General features: G+C 52.0%; 3 protein-coding genes across 4 annotated transcripts; 1 reads left to right on the top strand and 2 right to left on the bottom strand.

Moving 5' to 3' along the window:
- Positions 1-353: 353 nt before the first annotated feature.
- LOC117679514 (chemerin-like receptor 1) lies at positions 354-2,267 on the bottom strand. The gene is made up of 2 exons (XM_034441508.2): positions 2,114-2,267; positions 354-1,548 (listed from the first exon to the last, which is right to left on the bottom strand). Exon 2 carries the CDS (start codon positions 1,531-1,533, stop codon positions 463-465), a length of 1,071 nt encoding a protein of 356 aa, XP_034297399.2. The 5' UTR covers positions 1,534-1,548; positions 2,114-2,267; the 3' UTR covers positions 354-462.
- Positions 2,268-3,373: 1,106 nt separating this feature from the next.
- On the top strand, positions 3,374-11,936 carry SHMT1 (serine hydroxymethyltransferase 1). 2 transcript variants are annotated; one of them, XM_034441507.3, is made up of 12 exons: positions 3,374-3,542; positions 5,373-5,493; positions 6,276-6,421; positions 6,946-7,061; positions 7,204-7,364; positions 7,568-7,649; positions 7,969-8,181; positions 8,293-8,409; positions 8,691-8,813; positions 9,023-9,139; positions 9,590-9,700; positions 10,297-11,936. In XM_034441507.3, exons 2-12 carry the CDS (start codon positions 5,395-5,397, stop codon positions 10,467-10,469), a joined length of 1,458 nt encoding a protein of 485 aa, XP_034297398.2. In that variant the 5' UTR covers positions 3,374-3,542; positions 5,373-5,394; the 3' UTR covers positions 10,470-11,936. The 2 variants fall into 2 exon arrangements, with proteins under 2 accessions (XP_034297398.2, XP_087734621.1); XM_087878495.1 differs by having other exon boundaries at positions 3,466-3,542; positions 5,364-5,493.
- SMCR8 (SMCR8-C9orf72 complex subunit) lies at positions 11,427-17,761 on the bottom strand. The gene is made up of 2 exons (XM_034441505.3): positions 15,314-17,761; positions 11,427-14,278 (listed from the first exon to the last, which is right to left on the bottom strand). Exons 1-2 carry the CDS (start codon positions 17,644-17,646, stop codon positions 13,825-13,827), a joined length of 2,787 nt encoding a protein of 928 aa, XP_034297396.1. The 5' UTR covers positions 17,647-17,761; the 3' UTR covers positions 11,427-13,824.
- Positions 17,762-17,909: the final 148 nt, after the last annotated feature.

The following is a 17,909-nucleotide window of genomic DNA, read 5'->3' as shown; positions in this document are numbered from 1 at the left end:
GACCCCTCCCCCAATCAAGATGCCGTTGAAGCCCACCCCCAAGGGCTTGCCAAGCTCTTCTCGCAAGGGAGATTGGCAGCTTAGGGGGTGCCCTGCCTTCCCTGTCCTGCTGGCAGGGGGGGAGAGGGGGCTTTGCTCAGGCATGGGGGAAGTTCCTGGCAAACCTGTCTTTCTAGTGGGGGGTAGGTGGGGGGGTCCATCACAACAATTGCACTACATAAGATTGCTGCAAAGGAACTTTATTGCCACCAGCATGTGCACAAAGAAATGTTTTCTGGGCATGGGCAGAGGGCAGGAAGGGCCCCCTGGACAGGAGCCGGCCTCTTGGTCAGTTCAAATCTTTGAAACCCCCCCCAAGAACAGCTGGGTCCAGTTGGCCATTGCCAGACCCCAAAGTACAACAGAAACCAAAGTGGGCCCTTCCTTCTTCATCCACATCATCTCGTAAACTTGCTTTCCCAGCTAAGCCATCCGGATCTCCGTTTGGGAGGCGGCCCGGGACTTCCTCTTGCTGGACAAGGACAGGAGGGCGTCCTCCCCGAAGGCCCCCTCAAAAGCCCCCCGCACGGACCGCCGGAAGCTCTTCTGCCCCACGAAGACGTAGAGAAGCGGGTTGAGGCAGCTGTTGAAGAAGGCCAGGCTGGACGCCAGCGGGACCCCCAGGTGCAGCACCCTCTTGACCATTGGGCTGCCGGATGTCTTGGACATCTCCAGCAGGGAGAGGACGTGGTAGGGCGAGTAGCAGAGGAAGAAGGAGGCCGTCACGGCCGCGATGATCCGCAATGGCTTGGGCGACTTGGCCAGGCGCCTGCGCTGCACCTGGAAAGCCACTACGCCGTGACAGACGGCGATCACCGTGAAGGGCAGGAGGAAGCCAAAGACGAACCTGGCCAGGATCATGGCTCTGTGCCTTTTCTTCCACAGGCTCCGGCTTTCCTCGCTGGTGTAGTTGCTGGAGAGGGCAAAGTTGTTGTAGCAGCTGGTGACGTTCCTCGCGCTCAGGGCCGTGTCTCGGAAGAGGAAATACGGGGAGCTGATGAGCAAGGCGGCCCCCCAGGTCACCAGCGCGATGGCCCAGGCCAGCCGGGGTGTCCGGTGATTCCTGGACCACACCGGCAGGACCACCAAGAGGCAGCGGTCCAGGCTGATGACAGTCAAGAGGAAGACGCTGGCAAACATGTTGAGGAAGGCCAGGCTGCTGTTGAGTTTGCAGAGGAAACGTCCGAAGGGCCAGTGGAAACCCAGCGCCGTGTAGGTGATGCTCAGGGGCAGGAAGAAGGTGAAGACGAAGTCGGCCAGCGCCAGGTTGAGGAACCACACCACGTTCACCGTCTTCTCCATCTTGAAGCCGGCGATCCAGATGACCAGGCCGTTCCCGGTCACCCCGAGGAGACAGGCCACCCCGTAGACCGCGATGGAGAGAAGATACAGGATCCTTTCGATGCCCTGGGAGGGATCCGGGGCTGAAGGGGTGATCTTCTCGGGCCCCGGAGTGGAAGGGGTCAGGAAGGGCGAGAGGGAGATGTTTTCCATTCGGAAGAGAGAATCCTGAAATGAGATAAACGTCTCATTTAAGCGTGAAGTTTATCTCATTGGAGGTTGCCAAAAATGGTTTAAAATTTATGAAGAATAACAGAGTTGGAAGGGACGTTGTAGATCATTCCAGCCCAACCCCCCACCCAAGGAGGAGACCTTACACCATTTCTGACAGATGGCAGTCTAGTCTCTCCTTGAAGAAAAGCAATCCGACAGGAAGGAAACGGCCCCCAAACTTGGACTGAAGCAAAATTTGGCCTAACGGCAATTACAACATTAATTTTATTTCAATATTAAGCAACACATTATCGGTAATTGCTTTTCTTAATTAGGAATATTGTGGCTTGCATTTTCCAGCATTGTCCCCTGTTGGGATTTTGTTCTGCTTAAACCCCCTTTTTTAAATTTTATTGTTAATATATTGATTTCCCTTGCTCCCTTTGATTTTTTTAAAAATTGATTTCCTCCTTCTCTTTTCCTCTATGCTGACACAAATCCTTCCATATTCTTCCTCTGGTTTTTTTCCCCTCTATTTCTCCCCTTCTCTGGGTGGAGAGGAATATATGGGAAAACTCACCCCTCTTTTCTCCTCTTCCAGCCGATGCCTCTCCTGGATCAAATTCTGGATCGCTACCTCCACGGTGTCGCATTTTGTCTGTTTGTTTGGAAGAGAGGGATCTTCCCAGCGGTGATTCAGGGTGGCTTGAAGATTTTCCTTCTTCTTTCCATAAGTGTGACTTTAGGGGAATTTGATTTATTTAATATATTCCACCTCTCCTTCCTCAATCTGTTTCTGATGGAACTTTAAGCCTTTAAAAAGAATTATTCAAGCTGCGAATTTATTGGAATGCAGGTCATTGATGGTGGAGGTTGGTTTCACTTACAGGGATGGAAAGAAACTGCTTTATTAAGTATTAATTGTTATTAATACTTAATAAGTCCGGGCTTAGGCATGAAAACTTTAGCCTGATCCCTCTTTCTCTCTCAGCTCAGCCCACCTCACAGGATGGGGAAAATAGGAGGAGGAAGAAATGCTATGCAGCTTCACTATCTTGAATTGTTTATAAAAATAATAAAGTTGGAATAAAACAAATCTATAAATAGAGCAGACATGACAAATTCATCCCAGTTGCAAGGATTCACACCAGGGTATCACAAAACTGGCAATTTAAGATATGTGGACCAGGGGTGTAATCCAGCAGATTCTGACAGTTCCGGAGAACCAGTAGCAGAAATTTTGAGTAGTTCAGAGAACCAGCAAATGCCATCTCCGGCTGACCCCAGAATGGGGTGGGAATGGAGATTTTGCAGTATCCTTACCAAGCCACACCCACAGAACCGGTAGTAAAAAAAATTGGATTTCACCACTGATGTGGACTTCAACTCCCAAAATTCCCCAGCCAGATGTTGGGTGGGGGATTCTGGGAGCTGAAGTCCACAAAACTTTTCCAAGGCTGAGAAATCGCAGTCTTTCTGCTCCAATAGCTCATGTCTTCTATTGTTTAATTACTGCTCTAATTCGCAGCCAATCCTCGGAAGATCCTTTTGGGGAGCGAGGATGGAGCTTAGGAATCCAATTTTGCAAAAAAGTGGATTTTAAAAAAATTGGCTTCCGGATTGGGCAAGTGCATAATGAATACAGCCAGAAATCTTACTCCTTGGATTTTTATTTTGATCTTATCTCTCTTGATAGAAAAAAGTTAAAAATCTCAACGCGAGGGATGCCTGATTCTCTCGCGCAATCCGCGCATCTCTTTGCAAAATCTCTCCGATGCAAAAGAGCGCGCGGGAGGCGGGCCGGGCTGCTTTCCTCTGATTGGCTGTGACGCGCCGCGGTAGAATCCTCCGGGAGGGCCAGGCGAGCGCGCTGATTGGCTGAGGCGCGGGGCAGAAAGTGCTGAACGTTCCATCCCCCGAGCGCGCGGGGCCTCGTGGATTTAAGCCCGGAGTTTGCAGGGAGGCGCCTCTTTTTCGCGGGGGCGTCCGCCGTTGCACCGAGGATCCCAGTAAGTATTATGGTTTGGAGAGGGGGGGGGGAGGAACCTTCTCCTTTTTTTCTGTAGGATCTCTCGCTCTTTCCCGCAGGGCTACTTCTCTGCATAACAGGCGGAAATTCAACAGGTCGCTCCCGCTTTCTCTCCCCTGCCTCCCAGGCTTTTGCAGCCCGTTGCAAAACGGGAGCCCGGGAGCCCTGCCAGGCTGTCATCCCCAGCTCGGGGCGGTTGCAGATGGTTGGTAGCTTTAGGTCGCTGCCTCTGGATCAGCCTGTTTTTCTCCTGCCTGGAAAACATGTATTAGAATGTTATTAGAACATATTAGCAATCTAATAGAGTAAATCTCTGGTCCCGGGAACCGATTTTACATCATAATCCTGGGACACGTGTATTTGCCTTCACTCGTGAGAATGCAATCTGTGTGCAGAGGAGCCGTTTACAGGAGTGTAGCTGGGATTTTAAAAACTTGCTTGGCAAGGGGACAGTGAGAGAGGCGCTTATATACAAAATGCGGATTAACTAACTGAATAAGGTGATCAGGGATCCAGAGGTAGGTATCCATAAAGCTGCTGATTATAATGTCAGCTTTCAGCATTGCAAACATTAGAAGCTGTGCACCAAGTTCATATTCGCTCCTGAGATGCCAGGCAGGCCTTGAGCAAAAAAGGAATAGGAGGAAAACTCTACAAGTGTTTGCACAGAAACTTGTGTGCAACCTGACAGTTTGGTGCCCTCCGTAACTGATGGGGTTCCTGCCGTCCGTGGCCTGTAAACGGGAAAGTTAGGAAGGACTTGAGGCCAGGCAGAATTTCAACACTAGATTACAGCAGGGTTGGGAGCTTCCCGGAGACTTTTGCTCCTCTTGGAAAGTTAATGTATAACATGAAGTGGTAAAGACAATCCCTCTTTTTGTCTAGGCAGAAACTCTGGGAGGGAGGGAGGGATCGGGGTCAGCTGATGGGAAGCCGCTGGGCTTGTCATGGCATCACTTTGGACAGGGCTGCCTCTCGAATCTTGGTAACTTTGAAGACTTGTGGACTTCAACTCTCTGAATTCTGGGAATTCTTGAAGTCCACAAGTCTTAAAAGTTGCCAAATTTGCCCACCCCTGCCTTAGGGCCTCCTGCTGCCCACCCCCTTGGGAACCATGTCTAGAACCCTTCTTCTACAGCGGTTGGTTGGGCCGTTGTCCAGCAAGAGCCTCACTCAGCTGGCTCCTTCCCTTTTCATTCCACCCCCCCAGGCTTTATTCATACAACTAAATGCTAAAGAGAGGATTGCTTCAAAGCACAAACACTGGGATGAATTCACACAATCCTCTAAACCGTTTTTTTTCTCTACCCTAGCAATTTAAAGATGGGTGGACTTCAGTTCCTAGCACATGGGAATTCTGGGAGTTGAAGTCCACCCATCTTAAAGTTGGCCAGAGTGTAAAGACCCGTTCTAATCTAAATCTAATGGTTTACAAACTATCCGGATTCAGAAGGCACCAAGACACACTCTTCGAGGCTTCATCTGGCCACTGGGTAAACCACAACATCACAACATAAGCTGCAGGTCTGCCCCCTCCCCCACCACTTCCTGGATGTTTAGACTGGTTGGTTCATTCATTCATCCATCAAATCTATCCACCACCCGTCTCACTAGTGACATCACTCTGGTTTGCATTGATTCCCGTCTTATAACCCTCCTTTGAAGAGCCACCCCCCTTAAATCATTGCCTAAATGCAAGGCAGAGACACTCCTTTTTGAGGGCGGTAACAGAATGCTGATTTTGTTCTATGTTGCAAAATACTTTGCGAGACGCAGCACTGGTGTTTTTTACAAAACCAAGTTTTTGCAGGCTGCTAGTACTTCCAGCTGCCATGGCCAACACACACGCCGGCGGAGACCAGGTCACCAGGGACCTCTGGGTCTCTCACAACAAGATGGTGATGGAAGCCCTGGACACCAATGACCCCGAGGTAGGTCCCTCTCCTGTCCCCTTCTGCTTCTTTGACTGGTGACCTCAACTAGGAGGGGGCTGTATTGATCCGGGTGGGCAAAGGCCACTGACCGGCGGCGTGACGTTCAGTTGAAAGTTTTTAAGCTGGCTCAGCTCTTCCAGGTTGACACACCTTTCAGCCTTGCGTAGGGAATAAGAGCAGCGAGAACAACGTGTTCCGAAGTTGGGTTTGTTGCAATCGATGGCTTGCCTTCCTCTGAGCAAACAGCCCGGATGAGCTGCAATGTCACTGTTGGTGCGGCTCACGTGGGAAACTCCAGGGAACGCCTCCATTCCCCCCTCTGGCTATCCGGGAAGAACGTAACAGGAATATTGGTTCACCTTCCTGAATTGCTGTAATTGACTCACTCAGGGAATTATATACCTGCGCTTCAGAAATCTTTCGCAAGGGAGGTTCAAAAATATTTACTGTGATGGTACAAAGATAGCATGCCAACTGATCAAACCAGATATTCACGGCAGCCCCCCAAGGCAAACCAAGATCTATCGCTAATTGTTTAGGAAAATTAGAATCCATGGGCATTTAAATATGTGAAGCACCTTACTCTCTCAAGATGGACTATATCCTTCGTACTATACTTTATACTATATCCTTTACCTCCCCCCTACCTGGGGACCCGTGGTGAACTTCCTTTCTTTGGAGGGGTGTGCATGCCACGCCCTCTGCCTTCTCACCCCCAGCTCCAGATAGACCCCCCTCTCAATCCTCTTCCAGAAAGCCCCTTTTTCTGCCCTCCCCAGGTCTACGATATTATCAAGAAAGAGAAACGGCGCCAGAGACTCGGGTTGGAGCTGATCGCGTCAGAAAACTTTGCCAGCCGAGCCGTTCTGGAGGCCTTGGGTTCCTGCCTGAACAACAAATACTCAGAAGGCTATCCGGGGCAAAGGTGGGGCTGGGAAGGAAGCGGGTGGGGTCTTGGGGTTGAATACCTGAAGACCCTTTGACCAGATGAAGCCCCCCCACCACCACCAACCTGCATCTGAGGCCTGTAAAGGGGATGCTAGGAGCAACCTATTTTTCCCCTTCCCCACCCATGTTATTGATACAGTCCTTGACTTAAAACTGGGAGCTTAATTTCCAGAATTATTATTGGCCCTATGGTGGGGGTCAGAACTGGATATGTTGGTGGGTAAAATGATCATCAGATCTACAGTCTTCTAGTCTCTTCCCAGGGATGTTTTCTGAAACTTGGTTTGCATGTAGCTGAGCAGCCTTCTCACTGGGGCAGTGTCAGTTTTGCTCAGCTGGCTGTTTAAGGGTCTTCAGAGATTTCTCCCTGTAAATGCACGTACTCCAAAGGTGTGGAATTTAAACCAGCAATTCTCAACCTTAAGCTTTGTGGACTTCAACTCCCAGAGTTCCCCAGCCAACGGTGGCTGAAGCTCCCATCTATTTTTTTTTTCCTGTTAGATATTATGGTGGGACAGAATTTGTGGACGAGTTGGAAAGACTTTGCCAGAAGAGAGCCCTGGAGGCCTATGGGCTAGACCCACAGAAGTGGGGGGTGAACGTCCAGCCCTATTCAGGTATTTCACAAGCTCTTCTGGAACGGACTGCAGAATGCCCCTCGGTGGCAGTCCATAGGGGCACAACAGGGCTATTTTCACCAGACCCACCAGAGTTTGAACATGACTCGGGGTGGGTCCTCTCTGCGTCCCTTTGTTCCAGGGTCCCCCGCAAACTTCGCCGTGTACACCGCCCTGGTTGAGCCCCACGGGAGGATTATGGGCTTGGATCTGCCGGATGGGGGTCATCTCACCCACGGCTTCATGACCGACAAGAAGAAAATCTCCGCCACGTCCATCTTCTTCGAGTCCATGCCCTACAAGGTGAGCTCCATGCCACCTTGAGAGAGGGAGGGAGGCCTGGGAAACTGGCTCAGAGTTTGTGAACTTCAGGATTGCACTCCTCTTCTGGTGAAAAGAATTGGGGGGGAGGAACCTCAGCATGTTTGCCACAAGCCTTTCCTGGCTTCTCATGCCCCCCTCCTCTTATTTTGAAAGCAGCCCTTAGCTTCTTCATTTGGCTTCAGGTCAACCCCGAAACGGGCTACATTGACTATGACCGACTGGAGGAGAATGCCCGCCTTTTTCATCCAAAGCTGATCATTGCAGGTGAGGCTCCTTCTCTTCCACTCCCCGGGGTTACTCAGAGGTAATCTGCTTGGGCCTGGGCACTCTTCCCCAGGTTGTGCTTCCCTTGTCGTAGGACTGCAACTTCAGAAAAGTCCAGAATGACCAAAATGGCAGGAGTGCATTCGATGTACAGAATTATGAAGATCAAGTTAAGGAGGAGAGAACGCTTCTCTTAACTTTCCAGTGCGAGGGCCTTCCACGTTAGGCGGAGCTCCGTCCTAGAAGGAGTCCAGGACCCCGCTGGCATCTCCTTCCCTGGAGTCCTTTGGAGTAACCCTCGCCCTCTCTCCCACTCTAGGGGTCAGCTGCTACTCCCGGAATTTGGACTACGCCCGGATGAGGAAGATCGCGGATGAGAACAACGCCTACCTCATGGCCGATATGGCCCACATCAGCGGCTTGGTGGCCGCCGGCGTGGTGCCCTCCCCCTTCCAGCACTGTGACGTGGTTTCCACCACCACCCACAAAACCTTGCGGGGCTGCCGGGCTGGCATGATCTTCTACAGGAAAGGTGAGCGTTGCAGCAAGCAGGTCACTGATGCTCCATCTTCCTGGGCTGAAGTCTCTGGAGAAGATGGGGAGGCATCCGGCATCTTCCAGACGCCCTTCTTCCTTTCTCCAGGCGTCCGCAGCGTGGACCCCAAAACGGGGAAGGAGGTCCTGTACAACCTGGAAAGTCTCATCAATCAGGCAGTCTTTCCTGGTCTCCAGGGAGGCCCTCACAATCACGCCATCGCAGGTGAGCTGCACTTGAGAAAAAGACAATCGGGAACTGAGAACTGGGAGGAAGAAGAAAAATTGGCGAACGTATTCCTGCCCGTTTCCTTCGAGCTCAGGGCAAGAAAAGGTTTGAAAAAATGGGTTTCATTCACACCACAGGAGGTCTTGCAAAGTCCGTTCCTTCTGGCCAGGAGGCTTTTCCACCCCTCAGTCTCAGTCTGGCATGGCCTGTCCCCCAGGGGTGTCATTGTACAGAGGCACCACTTAATCCATCTTCCGCTCTTGGGGGGGTCGGGACAGGCATCGCCGTGGCCTTGAAACAAGCCATGACTCCCGAATTCAAGACGTACCAGCAACAGGTGGTGGCCAACTGCAAGGCTTTGTCAGCCGCGCTCACCAGCTTGGGATATCACATCGTCACCGGTAAGAAAATAATCCTCTCCAGGACAATTTCCACACCTCGCGAGGTTTATTTCCGAATAGACGTCTAACGGGATTGTGTTGTTGGGCAGCCGTGTGTGTAGCTCTCCTCTGGCGAATTCTCCGAAATTCACGCAGGGCTCCCCAGGACGATGGTGCTTCGTTGCACCCTTCAGCCACTATTGGGGGGTTTTTTTTGGCTCTCCTTGCAGGGGGCTCCGACAACCACTTGATTCTTGTCGATCTGCGCAACCGGGGCACGGATGGGGGGCGAGCTGAACGGGTCCTGGAGCTCTGCTCCATCGCCTGCAACAAGAACACCTGTCCAGGTGAGGGAGGCTCAGCCAGAAGGGATGCGCTTCGGCCCCGGAGGTTTTTGCTAATGTTGGGGTTTAGAAGGACTGTGGCGGTTGGTTGGTGTCACTTGGAACTTCTTACCCAGGGAAAACAATGCAGTGGCTAATAGTGACCCCAACACTAAGCCTCCTTGCGGTCAAGGAAGCTCAATTCTGGCAGTCCCAGCTCCCATCCTTTGAGGGCTGCGTTGGCTGGGAGAGACCGAAATCGGAAAGCCAAGATCTTGCATCCCCACACCAATAGTCCCAAGGGGAGTCGGAACACAGCAACACTTACATTAAAGTTGGTTTAATGTAGGCCTTCGAGACTGAACAGCAGTCACTGAGCACAGCTGCTTGCAGGAATGACTGTCCGCTTAAATCCCCACCTGGCAGTTTCCTTTCCTGCAATTTAATCCCTATTTCCCGCCCCCCCCCTCGTAGGAGACAAAAGTGCTTTGCGCCCCAGTGGGCTGAGATTGGGGACCCCGGCTCTCACCTCCAGAGGACTCCTGGAAGAAGACTTCAAAAAAGTAGCTCACTTCATTCACAAAGGTAGGGTGGTCATTGTACCTGCTTGCCCGCCCTCTTCCTCCCCGCCCCCCTTTCTTAGGCCAAGCGGTTATTGTGTGAATCCTGGGAAGATGAGGAGGGGGGATAGTGAAGTGCTTTAAGGCAGAGCTCTCTAATCTTGGCAACTTTAAGACTTGTGGACTTCAAATCCCAGCATGCGGTGGCTGGGGAATTCTGGAAGTCTGCAAGCCTTAAAGTTGCCAAGGTTGGAGAGCCCGACATTAAGGGAACCGGGTGAGAACTTGGAGGAGGGGAGGGGAGAGCTCCCTGGTTGTGGTCTGCAGAGCAAGACATGGGCAAGTGTCAAGCCTTCAGCTGCAGAAAAGAAGAATTTTCTACACCTTCAAAGCAAGATATTCTTAAGCCTAGAATAGACTCCTTTGAGAAGGGGGGGGGCTCCCCTTCTCTGGAATCATAGAGGCAAAGTCCAGCCAGGTGAACCCCTCGTTTCTTGCCTCCTAGAGGATTTCATCATTCCACAGGGTGGGATTAAGCAACCTTCCAAATTTACCCTATTCCTCAGTCTTGTTTCAGTGAGGTGCTTCGGCTCAGGCAGGTGTCTCTCTTCCCCCATACAGGTATAGAGCTCACCTTGCAGGTCCAGAGCGACATGAGCCCCAAAGCCACCCTGAAAGAGTTCAAGGAGAAGTTGGTGACGGAGCAGAAGTATCGAGGGCTGCTGAGGTCCATCGAGCAGGAAGTGGAGACCTTCGCCGATTCCTTCCCGCTTCCGGGCTTGCCTGTGTTGTAAAGGAGCCACATCTGGAATGGCAGCCCCCCCCCCCCTATACCCATCCCAGCTGCCCTCTTGCAACAGGACCCTCCCTCCCCCCAATACCCGCCTTTGGTTTCCCTTGGCTTGGCCTCTGCTTTTATAATCAGCTTTTAAACCAAATTCTGTTCCTCCCCCTCTTTAAAAAGAAAAATGCGCCAGAGCTGGCAAGGAAATGGAAGGAGGGCGATTTTTAGCACCCACCCTCTCTGGAACGATGGATGACAGGCCGGTGCCGTGTCCCCTGTCCCCCGCCAGTGTTGCCTTCCTTTCTTGGGGAGTGAAATCCCAGGTCAATGAACAGGAGGTTCACCCCTTAGGAAAGAAAAAAAAATCAATTTTAAATGGGAGAGAGGGAAGGTTAATAGTCCAGCTGACTGAGTTGTATCTGGGGCAGTGAGGCTGTTTTGAGGGACGGCTCCACGTTTAGTCTCAATGGCTCTTTGGAAAGTAATTCTGCAAGACTCCTTGAAAATGTGTAAATGAAGACTCAACCATCCAGGCCAAAAGTACCTCAAAGGGTTAAATTGTGGCAACTGGACCAAAATTTATTAAAACTCCAAGGAACTTCTTCAGAAACCCCCTGCAGCCTGTATGGCAAGAGTTGGGCCATTCCAACGTCTCTCTGCCTACCCAAAGTTTTCATTCTGACTGAAGGAGTCAACTGGATGAGAAACAAAACGGTTTTAATCACCTTTGGTCCAGTTGCCATGATTTAACCCTTTTTTAGATACTCCTTGGAAAGTTTTCGGACTCCTTCCCGATGGGATTATTCCACCTTGTGCTCCTCGTGGGAAAAAGAAGAAATAGCACAATTGTGTAAAAGGTTTTCAAGCAGATGATGCTACCCAGGTCTCTTGCCAGAAAAAATAAACAAACACATTGATACAACAGAAGAAGCAGCTCTTCTAGAGATCTTTTGAAGAGAGGTTTGGGGGGGGGGGATTGTTCTCCAAACTGTTTTACAGTTAAGCTACAGAATTTATTGCCACAATTTGTAGGCTTAAGCAGGAGATGGCCTTCCTTCCGTTCACCTCACAGCCTTTCCAGGAAACCTGGTGGTTGGCCAGGGAGGGAAGCAGGAAGCTAAACTATGCGGGGATTGTAATTTTCTCTCGTCCCACGGTTTGTACTTCCAGCTCCCAAAAAGCAGATGTGTCGTTCAAGGAAAGGGGCGCTTTTAATGACAAGCTGAGCAACATATTTGACACCAATTTCTCCCCACTTGCAATTTCTCTCCCCACCCACCACCGACAGTTGCCTTCACTGTACTAGATGCACAAGCCCAAACAGACCGCCAGGACAGTTTTTACTAAGCACAATAAAATTAAGAATTTTACCACGAGTGCATGGGTTATATAAGCTTTAAAAAATACAACAATATATATATATTTGTATCTCAAAAAATATTTGCGCCCAAATAAATAATTTCCTTTTTTAAATATACACTTTTTTTTTTCAAGTCACAGTCATTTGGTTGAATATTATTTCATCCAGTTCTTGCTCAGGATGTGACTTAATAGCACAAATGCGTGAAGGCTGCCTGGATTTCTCTGAAGGATCCCAGTTTTTATTGTCTCCTAAGCGCCGCCTATGCAAAAGCTCTGGGACCAAACAGAAAACCAAACATGCAGAGATGAGAGAAGCTGCTTGGAAAGTGATGGTGTTAGCAGGGAGTGACAAAAAGGGTGCAGGAATTGGCAATAAGAGGAAAGGTTCTGGGGGGGGGAGCCTTTTCTCTCCAGGGAACCCTGGAAGGCCTGTGCTACGTCTACAGATACTACAAGGGCAGGCCAGCCAGCACCAGATCAACTCAAGCGAGGTCTATGTATAGTCACGACTACATTGCAACTCCAGATTGCTCTCAAAAGGCACGATGGCCCTGGAAGGGCCGAGCCACCCGGCTACCAAGCTGTACTCCTAAAGCAGTGTTCCTCAACCTTGGCCATTATCAGAGGTGTGGACTTCAACTCCCAGAATCCCCCAGCCAGCAATCCACACCTCTGATAGTGGCCAAGATTGAGAAATATGTCCCAAATCAAAGAAGCCCTCTGAAAACACTCTGGTGCCTAAAGAACTAGACGACACTTTCCAGCCAACTCTTGGGGATTGCAGGCAAACAAGTTTTAGGGTTTCTTAAATATGCCCAGAAATGGAACATTTTATTTCCAAATCTGCTCCCTGGTCTTGTTGAAATGCAACAATTCTTTGTTGCTGTGCCAGTATGGATGACATCAATGAAACTGGTAACACAACCAACCCTCTCCAAACATTTCACTGGGAGGAACAAGAAATCGATGTGTTGGGAATCTTTTCCAAATGAGTAAACGAAGTGCACTCCAAAAAGCTTTCTCAAGCTTGGTCTTGTGCAATCCTGACCTTTCGCAGAAGGGAAAACTGGCATGTTTTCAGCACGAGTTGGAATATTTTCAAGGGCAAACAACAAAGATCTCAATCTACAATGTTCTTAGCCACCAAACTAAGGTCTGCTTGAGCAGCAGCTTCCTTTATTAGCCAAGATCTAAGCCACTATCTAAACAAAGGAATTGTTATCTTTGGAGGGCCTGGGTGCATCCATGCCTAGGTTGGCCAGGCCACTGGAACTTGACCCAGCCAATTTGGGGTTCAAAACTCTTGGGTGTCAGACTATGGGAAACAGTGCAGTGTTTCAATGTCACAAGAGGGTCTACGCAATGTAGCTGACAGTCTGAGCAACTCTTAGGCTCTGTCCTGCCCCAAAACCAAGCCACGTAAGGTGGTTGCCCAAGGGCCACCCATATTCACATCCTCAACACCTGACCACCTCACCAGTCTTCAGAGCTACAACACAACAGTGAATTTCCCTTTTGAATCAGATTGCACACACACCCATCTCGCCATGCAGATTTCGCCTCCTCAGCGAATCAGAAACTTTATATTCTGTTTCCGAACACTGCCCTCTGCTCGAAAAAGTGAGGTAAAACCAACAAGGCCTCTCATTTCAAATGTGACAGACAATTGCCCAAATAATAATTCACGTTAGTTGGAGTATTATCCCACATGCAAGGAGATGCACTGGAGATATCCCACCAATCTGCAAAAGACCCGACAGGAAGAACTTGCTCACAAATTCAGTATCCCAGCTTCCTCCACTCCATGATTGCCTGCCACATTCCTGCCCCCTCTGCCTCTTAAGAGCAACCTGGCAGTGGTGCCCAATGCCTGGAGTCTCACTGTAATCTCTATCGCTCTCAGGATTCCCACTGGACAGTCCTGGAACGGTGGAAGCCTGTTAATGGCCACAGACGAATGTGGGATGAGGAGGGACATTGGCAGGGCAGGCTATGGATGACGCCTAAATTTTGTACAAAGAGCTGGGCAGGTAATCGAACCTGAGCACGGGGCTAACCCCGCGGATGGGATCCTGAATGTACTGCAATTTCAGAAGCTCGGCCAGATACTGGACCACTCTGCGGTCCTCGTTTGCCAGACCCAGCTGGACTTTCAAGAAGTTCTCCCGCCGCACAGTGACAGAGTCCTCCGTCTCTCCCTCTCGGATGGGGAGGTGCAGGTGATGGCAGAAAGCGTAGAGGAAGGCCTTGGAGCAGAGCTGGGTGAGGAGGGTCTGGACGTGCACGTGGTAGGTGCTCCCCCGCTTGATCTGGGTGCGGTGGTCGGCCAGCCGGAGGATCAGGTGCCCTCGGTACTGCGGACAGCGGAGGGTCTTGTGGTCGGCGTCCAGCACGCTGATGTATCGGCTGTATCGGCTGAGAGAATGCATCATGTTGGGGCCACCTGGAGAGGTTGACCTGGAAAGAGAAGGAACAGGTGCAAATGGGGAGGTTGGAAGGCAAAAGGTGCCCTTGAGACAGAGTGAAGCGTCTTAAGAGGAGGAGCCAACATTAAACTCTCTCAATGCCCACTGTTGAAAAGGATTTTATAAGCCCCTTCGCCCTTCTCTAATGCACTTTCTCAGGAGATCTTAGCTAAAGAATAGGATACCTTATTGCCTTTTAACAGTTAATTCCCTTATCTGTGTTTAACTGAACCCCTTCCCCATATCCCAGCCTTTGTTAGAACAGAATGAAGGAAACGGGGACCACATCTGCACAATTGTCTCATTTGCTTACTTAACAGGGGCAGACAAACCAATTGAACACATAAATGAAGTTATGATTGTGGCTGTTCAAATCTCAGCCTGGCCACGTCCACCAACCACTGAAACTTGAGGAAGTTACTGGTGATTTTTAGCAAAATTGCAAGTTCCTCTTTCTCTCCTTAGGCTGTGGCTCAGCTTTACTGCTTCCCCAGACACAGGAAATCAGCAACCTTTTCTTTTCAGTCAGCTGATCAACTGGTTGGCAGGAGAAAAGAAGCCGAGCACTGCCCGGTTCTGCCAGGCACATCTGCCAGAGTTGTTTGCTGAGATGGGCAGCTACAGAACCCAAATAAACTAACAGGTTAGCCACTTTGCTCCAGTCTAGCCTTATTTCTCCATATAGGTCACCAGACTGCTTTCTTTCCATTCACCTTCCTTATGACCACCAAGTGTTGGGTAAAGAACATCCCTCAAACCATATTTGAACAGGATATTTACGTATGAGGAGGATAAACATGCCAATACATAACACTCTTCTACTTCTACACCTCACTGCCCAGTCCAGTCAGCCGGCCAATACCAGCAGAGACCCATTTCAGATCTCGCCACTCAACATGGCGAGGTCAGAGACAGGAGGAGCAGGCAATTCTCTCCAGGATGTGATATGGTGAGGAAATGTGCCAGGACAGGACATTTCTGCAACTAACCCCCTCGGGGGAGAAGGTCCAAGGGCCTGAAATGTTACCTCTGGAGCCCCACCAGCTTCCACTTCTGAAAGTCCGTGATCTGCAAAGGCGAGGTGGCCCAGTGCTTCACAGGCTTGGCGTACGCGCCGGAATTGGGGACAAAAATGGAGAGGGCGGTGATGAGCTTCTCCACGGTGGCCTTGTCTTCTCCCAGCACCACCAGGGTCCTCCCGCTCAGCAGAGAGTAGATAGCGGGGTGGGCGAAGGGGTACTGCCGGATGAAGCGCAAGGCGCTCTGCCCGGCCTTCTTGGACTTTTCTCCTGTGAGAGCAGCGGGGGATGGGGTTCTGTCGGAGTTGGTGGACGCCGCGCTGCTCATGTAACTCGTGGAATCCGAGCACTTATCCAGGTTCATTTTACTGGTTTCTCGGCCGTCACAGAGGTAATGGGGATCAAGTTCATAGGCAAGGAGGCCTCCCAGGACCCCATCGTGGGAGCAGTCTGTGAAGTTCACCTGAAACCCTGCGTCACCTGGCCTGTATGGCTGTATGCTGACCACGCCATCGTCATCACCGTGTCTGGGAGGCACATTGGCTTGACCCTCAAGGAAGTTGGGGCTCTCTTTGCCAGTGCAGCAAGAAGCATCCCCCGGAGGGGCTTCAGGAGCAGGGCTGCCTTCCACCTCCTCTTCGGTGCTGTCCAGATTTAACTCGCGGTTGAACAGGAAACCTTCCTCTTCTTCGCCACCATAAGGATCTTCGTTAATGGCACTTGGGTAGCTTGCTTTAAAATCGTCTGGGATCAGGGCCTCCGAGGGGCAGGTACTGAGGACTTCGATGCTGTCCCCGCTTATGGTCCTGTTGCTGGTGACTTTGTCCCTCACCACAGGGGGGCTGGGGGGGGCTTGTAGCAAGCCAGACTGACTTTCAGAGTGGACAGAAGCTGTGGCCGATTTCTCCGTTCCCAAAACTTCAATGCTTTCGCCGCTGCTGACGCTCCCTTTCAGGTCGACATCTAGAAGTTCGACGTTGTCATAAGGGACAGGATGGGAGACCTCTGGGTCTTGGCCGTCTTCAACCTCTGGATCCATCTTAATCGGCACAGACTCCACACTGGATTTGTAAGAGGCAAGATCGACTAGTATCTCAGGACTCGGGCAGCTTTCCAAACAAGCCATGTTGGGAGGGTCCAGGTTCTGACCCAGACTGACTTCAAAGGGCTTTTCCTGCTGCTCTTCATCCAGAAGAGACACGTCTTCGAAAAGGAAGCCGGTGAACGCCTGCTGCTTCAGGAGGGCTCTGCTGATGCGGTTGATCAGGAGGTAGCAGACATCACCCCGGAACATCTTCTCGATCCGGTGCAACCGGTCGAGGGTCTGGCTGAAGGACTGCTCCTCGCAGAGTTCCTGGAGGGTTTTCAGCTTCTTGTCAAAGCATTTGCTGGACTTGGCTGGGATGAGTTTCGGGGTGTAGGAGGAGCCCTGGGCACAGGGTGGTGGCAACGTATCATCAACAAGTAACTCCGGCTGGGTGTCCTCTCCGGTCGGCTCGCAGGGAGGCCCGCTGGCCTGCTTCCGCCTACCGGGCGGATAGGATTGGATCTGCCGGAGCAGGTCGCGGTGCTCGATGATGGCCTTTTCCACACTGGCCAACTCATTGGCCTTCTCAATGGCCCGGCTGGTGTAGCACCCTTTGGCCAGGCTGCGCTTCTGCAGCTCGGTCTCGCGGTGCAGCACAGCCCGCGTGTAGTCCAGGTCGTGCAGCTTCTTCTCCAGCTCGCGGGCAAAGGCCCTGCGGTTGCCGTCCTTCAGGCCCTCGGAGGCGCCCGAGAACTGGGCTGCGAGCTCCGGGAAGAGGCGCATGACCTTGCGCTCGTCGGCCGACACGTAGGCCAGGCAGAAGGGCCGCACGAAGCCGCGAGCCTCCAGGTCGTAGAGCGTCAGGTGATGCACGTAGGCGAAGGCGCCCGCCTTGGAGTCGCCCAGCACCACCTGTGAGTCCCGGGCGAAGCGCAGGCGCGGGTAGGGGCCTCCCGGGGCCGCCCCCGCCGCGCAGGCCTGGTAGTCCACCGACATGATGCGCAGCGCGAAGTAGTTCAGGTCGAAGCCGCCCGGAGCCTCCCAGGCCGGCACCGTCAGCAGCGGCTGCGGGCCCACCTGCTCCGAGAACTCGGCCACCAGCAGGAAGTCGCGCGGGAACGGCGGCGGAGAAGCCCCCGAGCCGCCCCCCAAGCCGCCTCGACGGGACCACGGGTGGGCGCCGCGGCCTGGCGCGGGCAGCAGCGGCACCGAGTACTCCTCGGGCAGGCCCGGCTCGCGCGCCGCCGCCGCCGCCGCCTCCTCGGCCGCCGCCTCCTCCTTGGCGAAGGCCACCACGTCGGGCGCGCCGATCATCCTGGCCGGGAAACGGGGATCGCGGCCTGGGCCGCCGGAACCGCCGCTGTCTCAGCCTCCCAGCCGCCGCCGGGCGGCCATCTTGGAGTCACATGACCCGTGGGCTGGGGACCTTGGCCCCGGAAGCAGTCGCGCCGAAGGCGGGGGGCGGGGCTGATTGCCGCCTGCTGCGCTTGATAGGTTGACTGGTTTGATTGACATTAACGGGAAAGATTTGTGGAAGACTATGGGCGGAGCTAAGAAAGGCCCGTCGAAAGAAGGGA

This window comes from Pantherophis guttatus, chromosome 14, assembly GCF_059756535.1.
Source record: "Pantherophis guttatus breed Tessera chromosome 14, ASM5975653v1, whole genome shotgun sequence".
Classification (NCBI taxonomy): Eukaryota; Metazoa; Chordata; class Lepidosauria; order Squamata; family Colubridae; genus Pantherophis; species Pantherophis guttatus.
Note: the sequence above shows the minus strand (reverse complement) of the source record. Positions and strands in the feature narration are given on the sequence as shown.

What these genes read in the sequence shown, in the direction of transcription:
- LOC117679514 (XM_034441508.2), bottom strand. Translation starts at nt 1,533, where the DNA reads ATGGAAAACATCTCCCTCTCGCCCTTCCTGACCCCTTCCACTCCGGGG.
- SHMT1 (XM_034441507.3), top strand. Translation starts at nt 5,395, where the DNA reads ATGGCCAACACACACGCCGGCGGAGACCAGGTCACCAGGGACCTCTGG. An exon ending in TGGACACCAATGACCCCGAG is followed by an intron (nt 5,494 to 6,275) that starts GTAGGTCCCTCT and finishes TGCCCTCCCCAG; the next exon opens with GTCTACGATATTATCAAGAA. An exon ending in TCACAATCACGCCATCGCAG is followed by an intron (nt 8,410 to 8,690) that starts GTGAGCTGCACT and finishes GGGTCGGGACAG; the next exon opens with GCATCGCCGTGGCCTTGAAA.
- SMCR8 (XM_034441505.3), bottom strand. Translation starts at nt 17,646, where the DNA reads ATGATCGGCGCGCCCGACGTGGTGGCCTTCGCCAAGGAGGAGGCGGCG. An exon ending in AAGCTGGTGGGGCTCCAGAG is followed by an intron (nt 14,279 to 15,313) that starts GTAACATTTCAG and finishes TTCTCTTTCCAG; the next exon opens with GTCAACCTCTCCAGGTGGCC.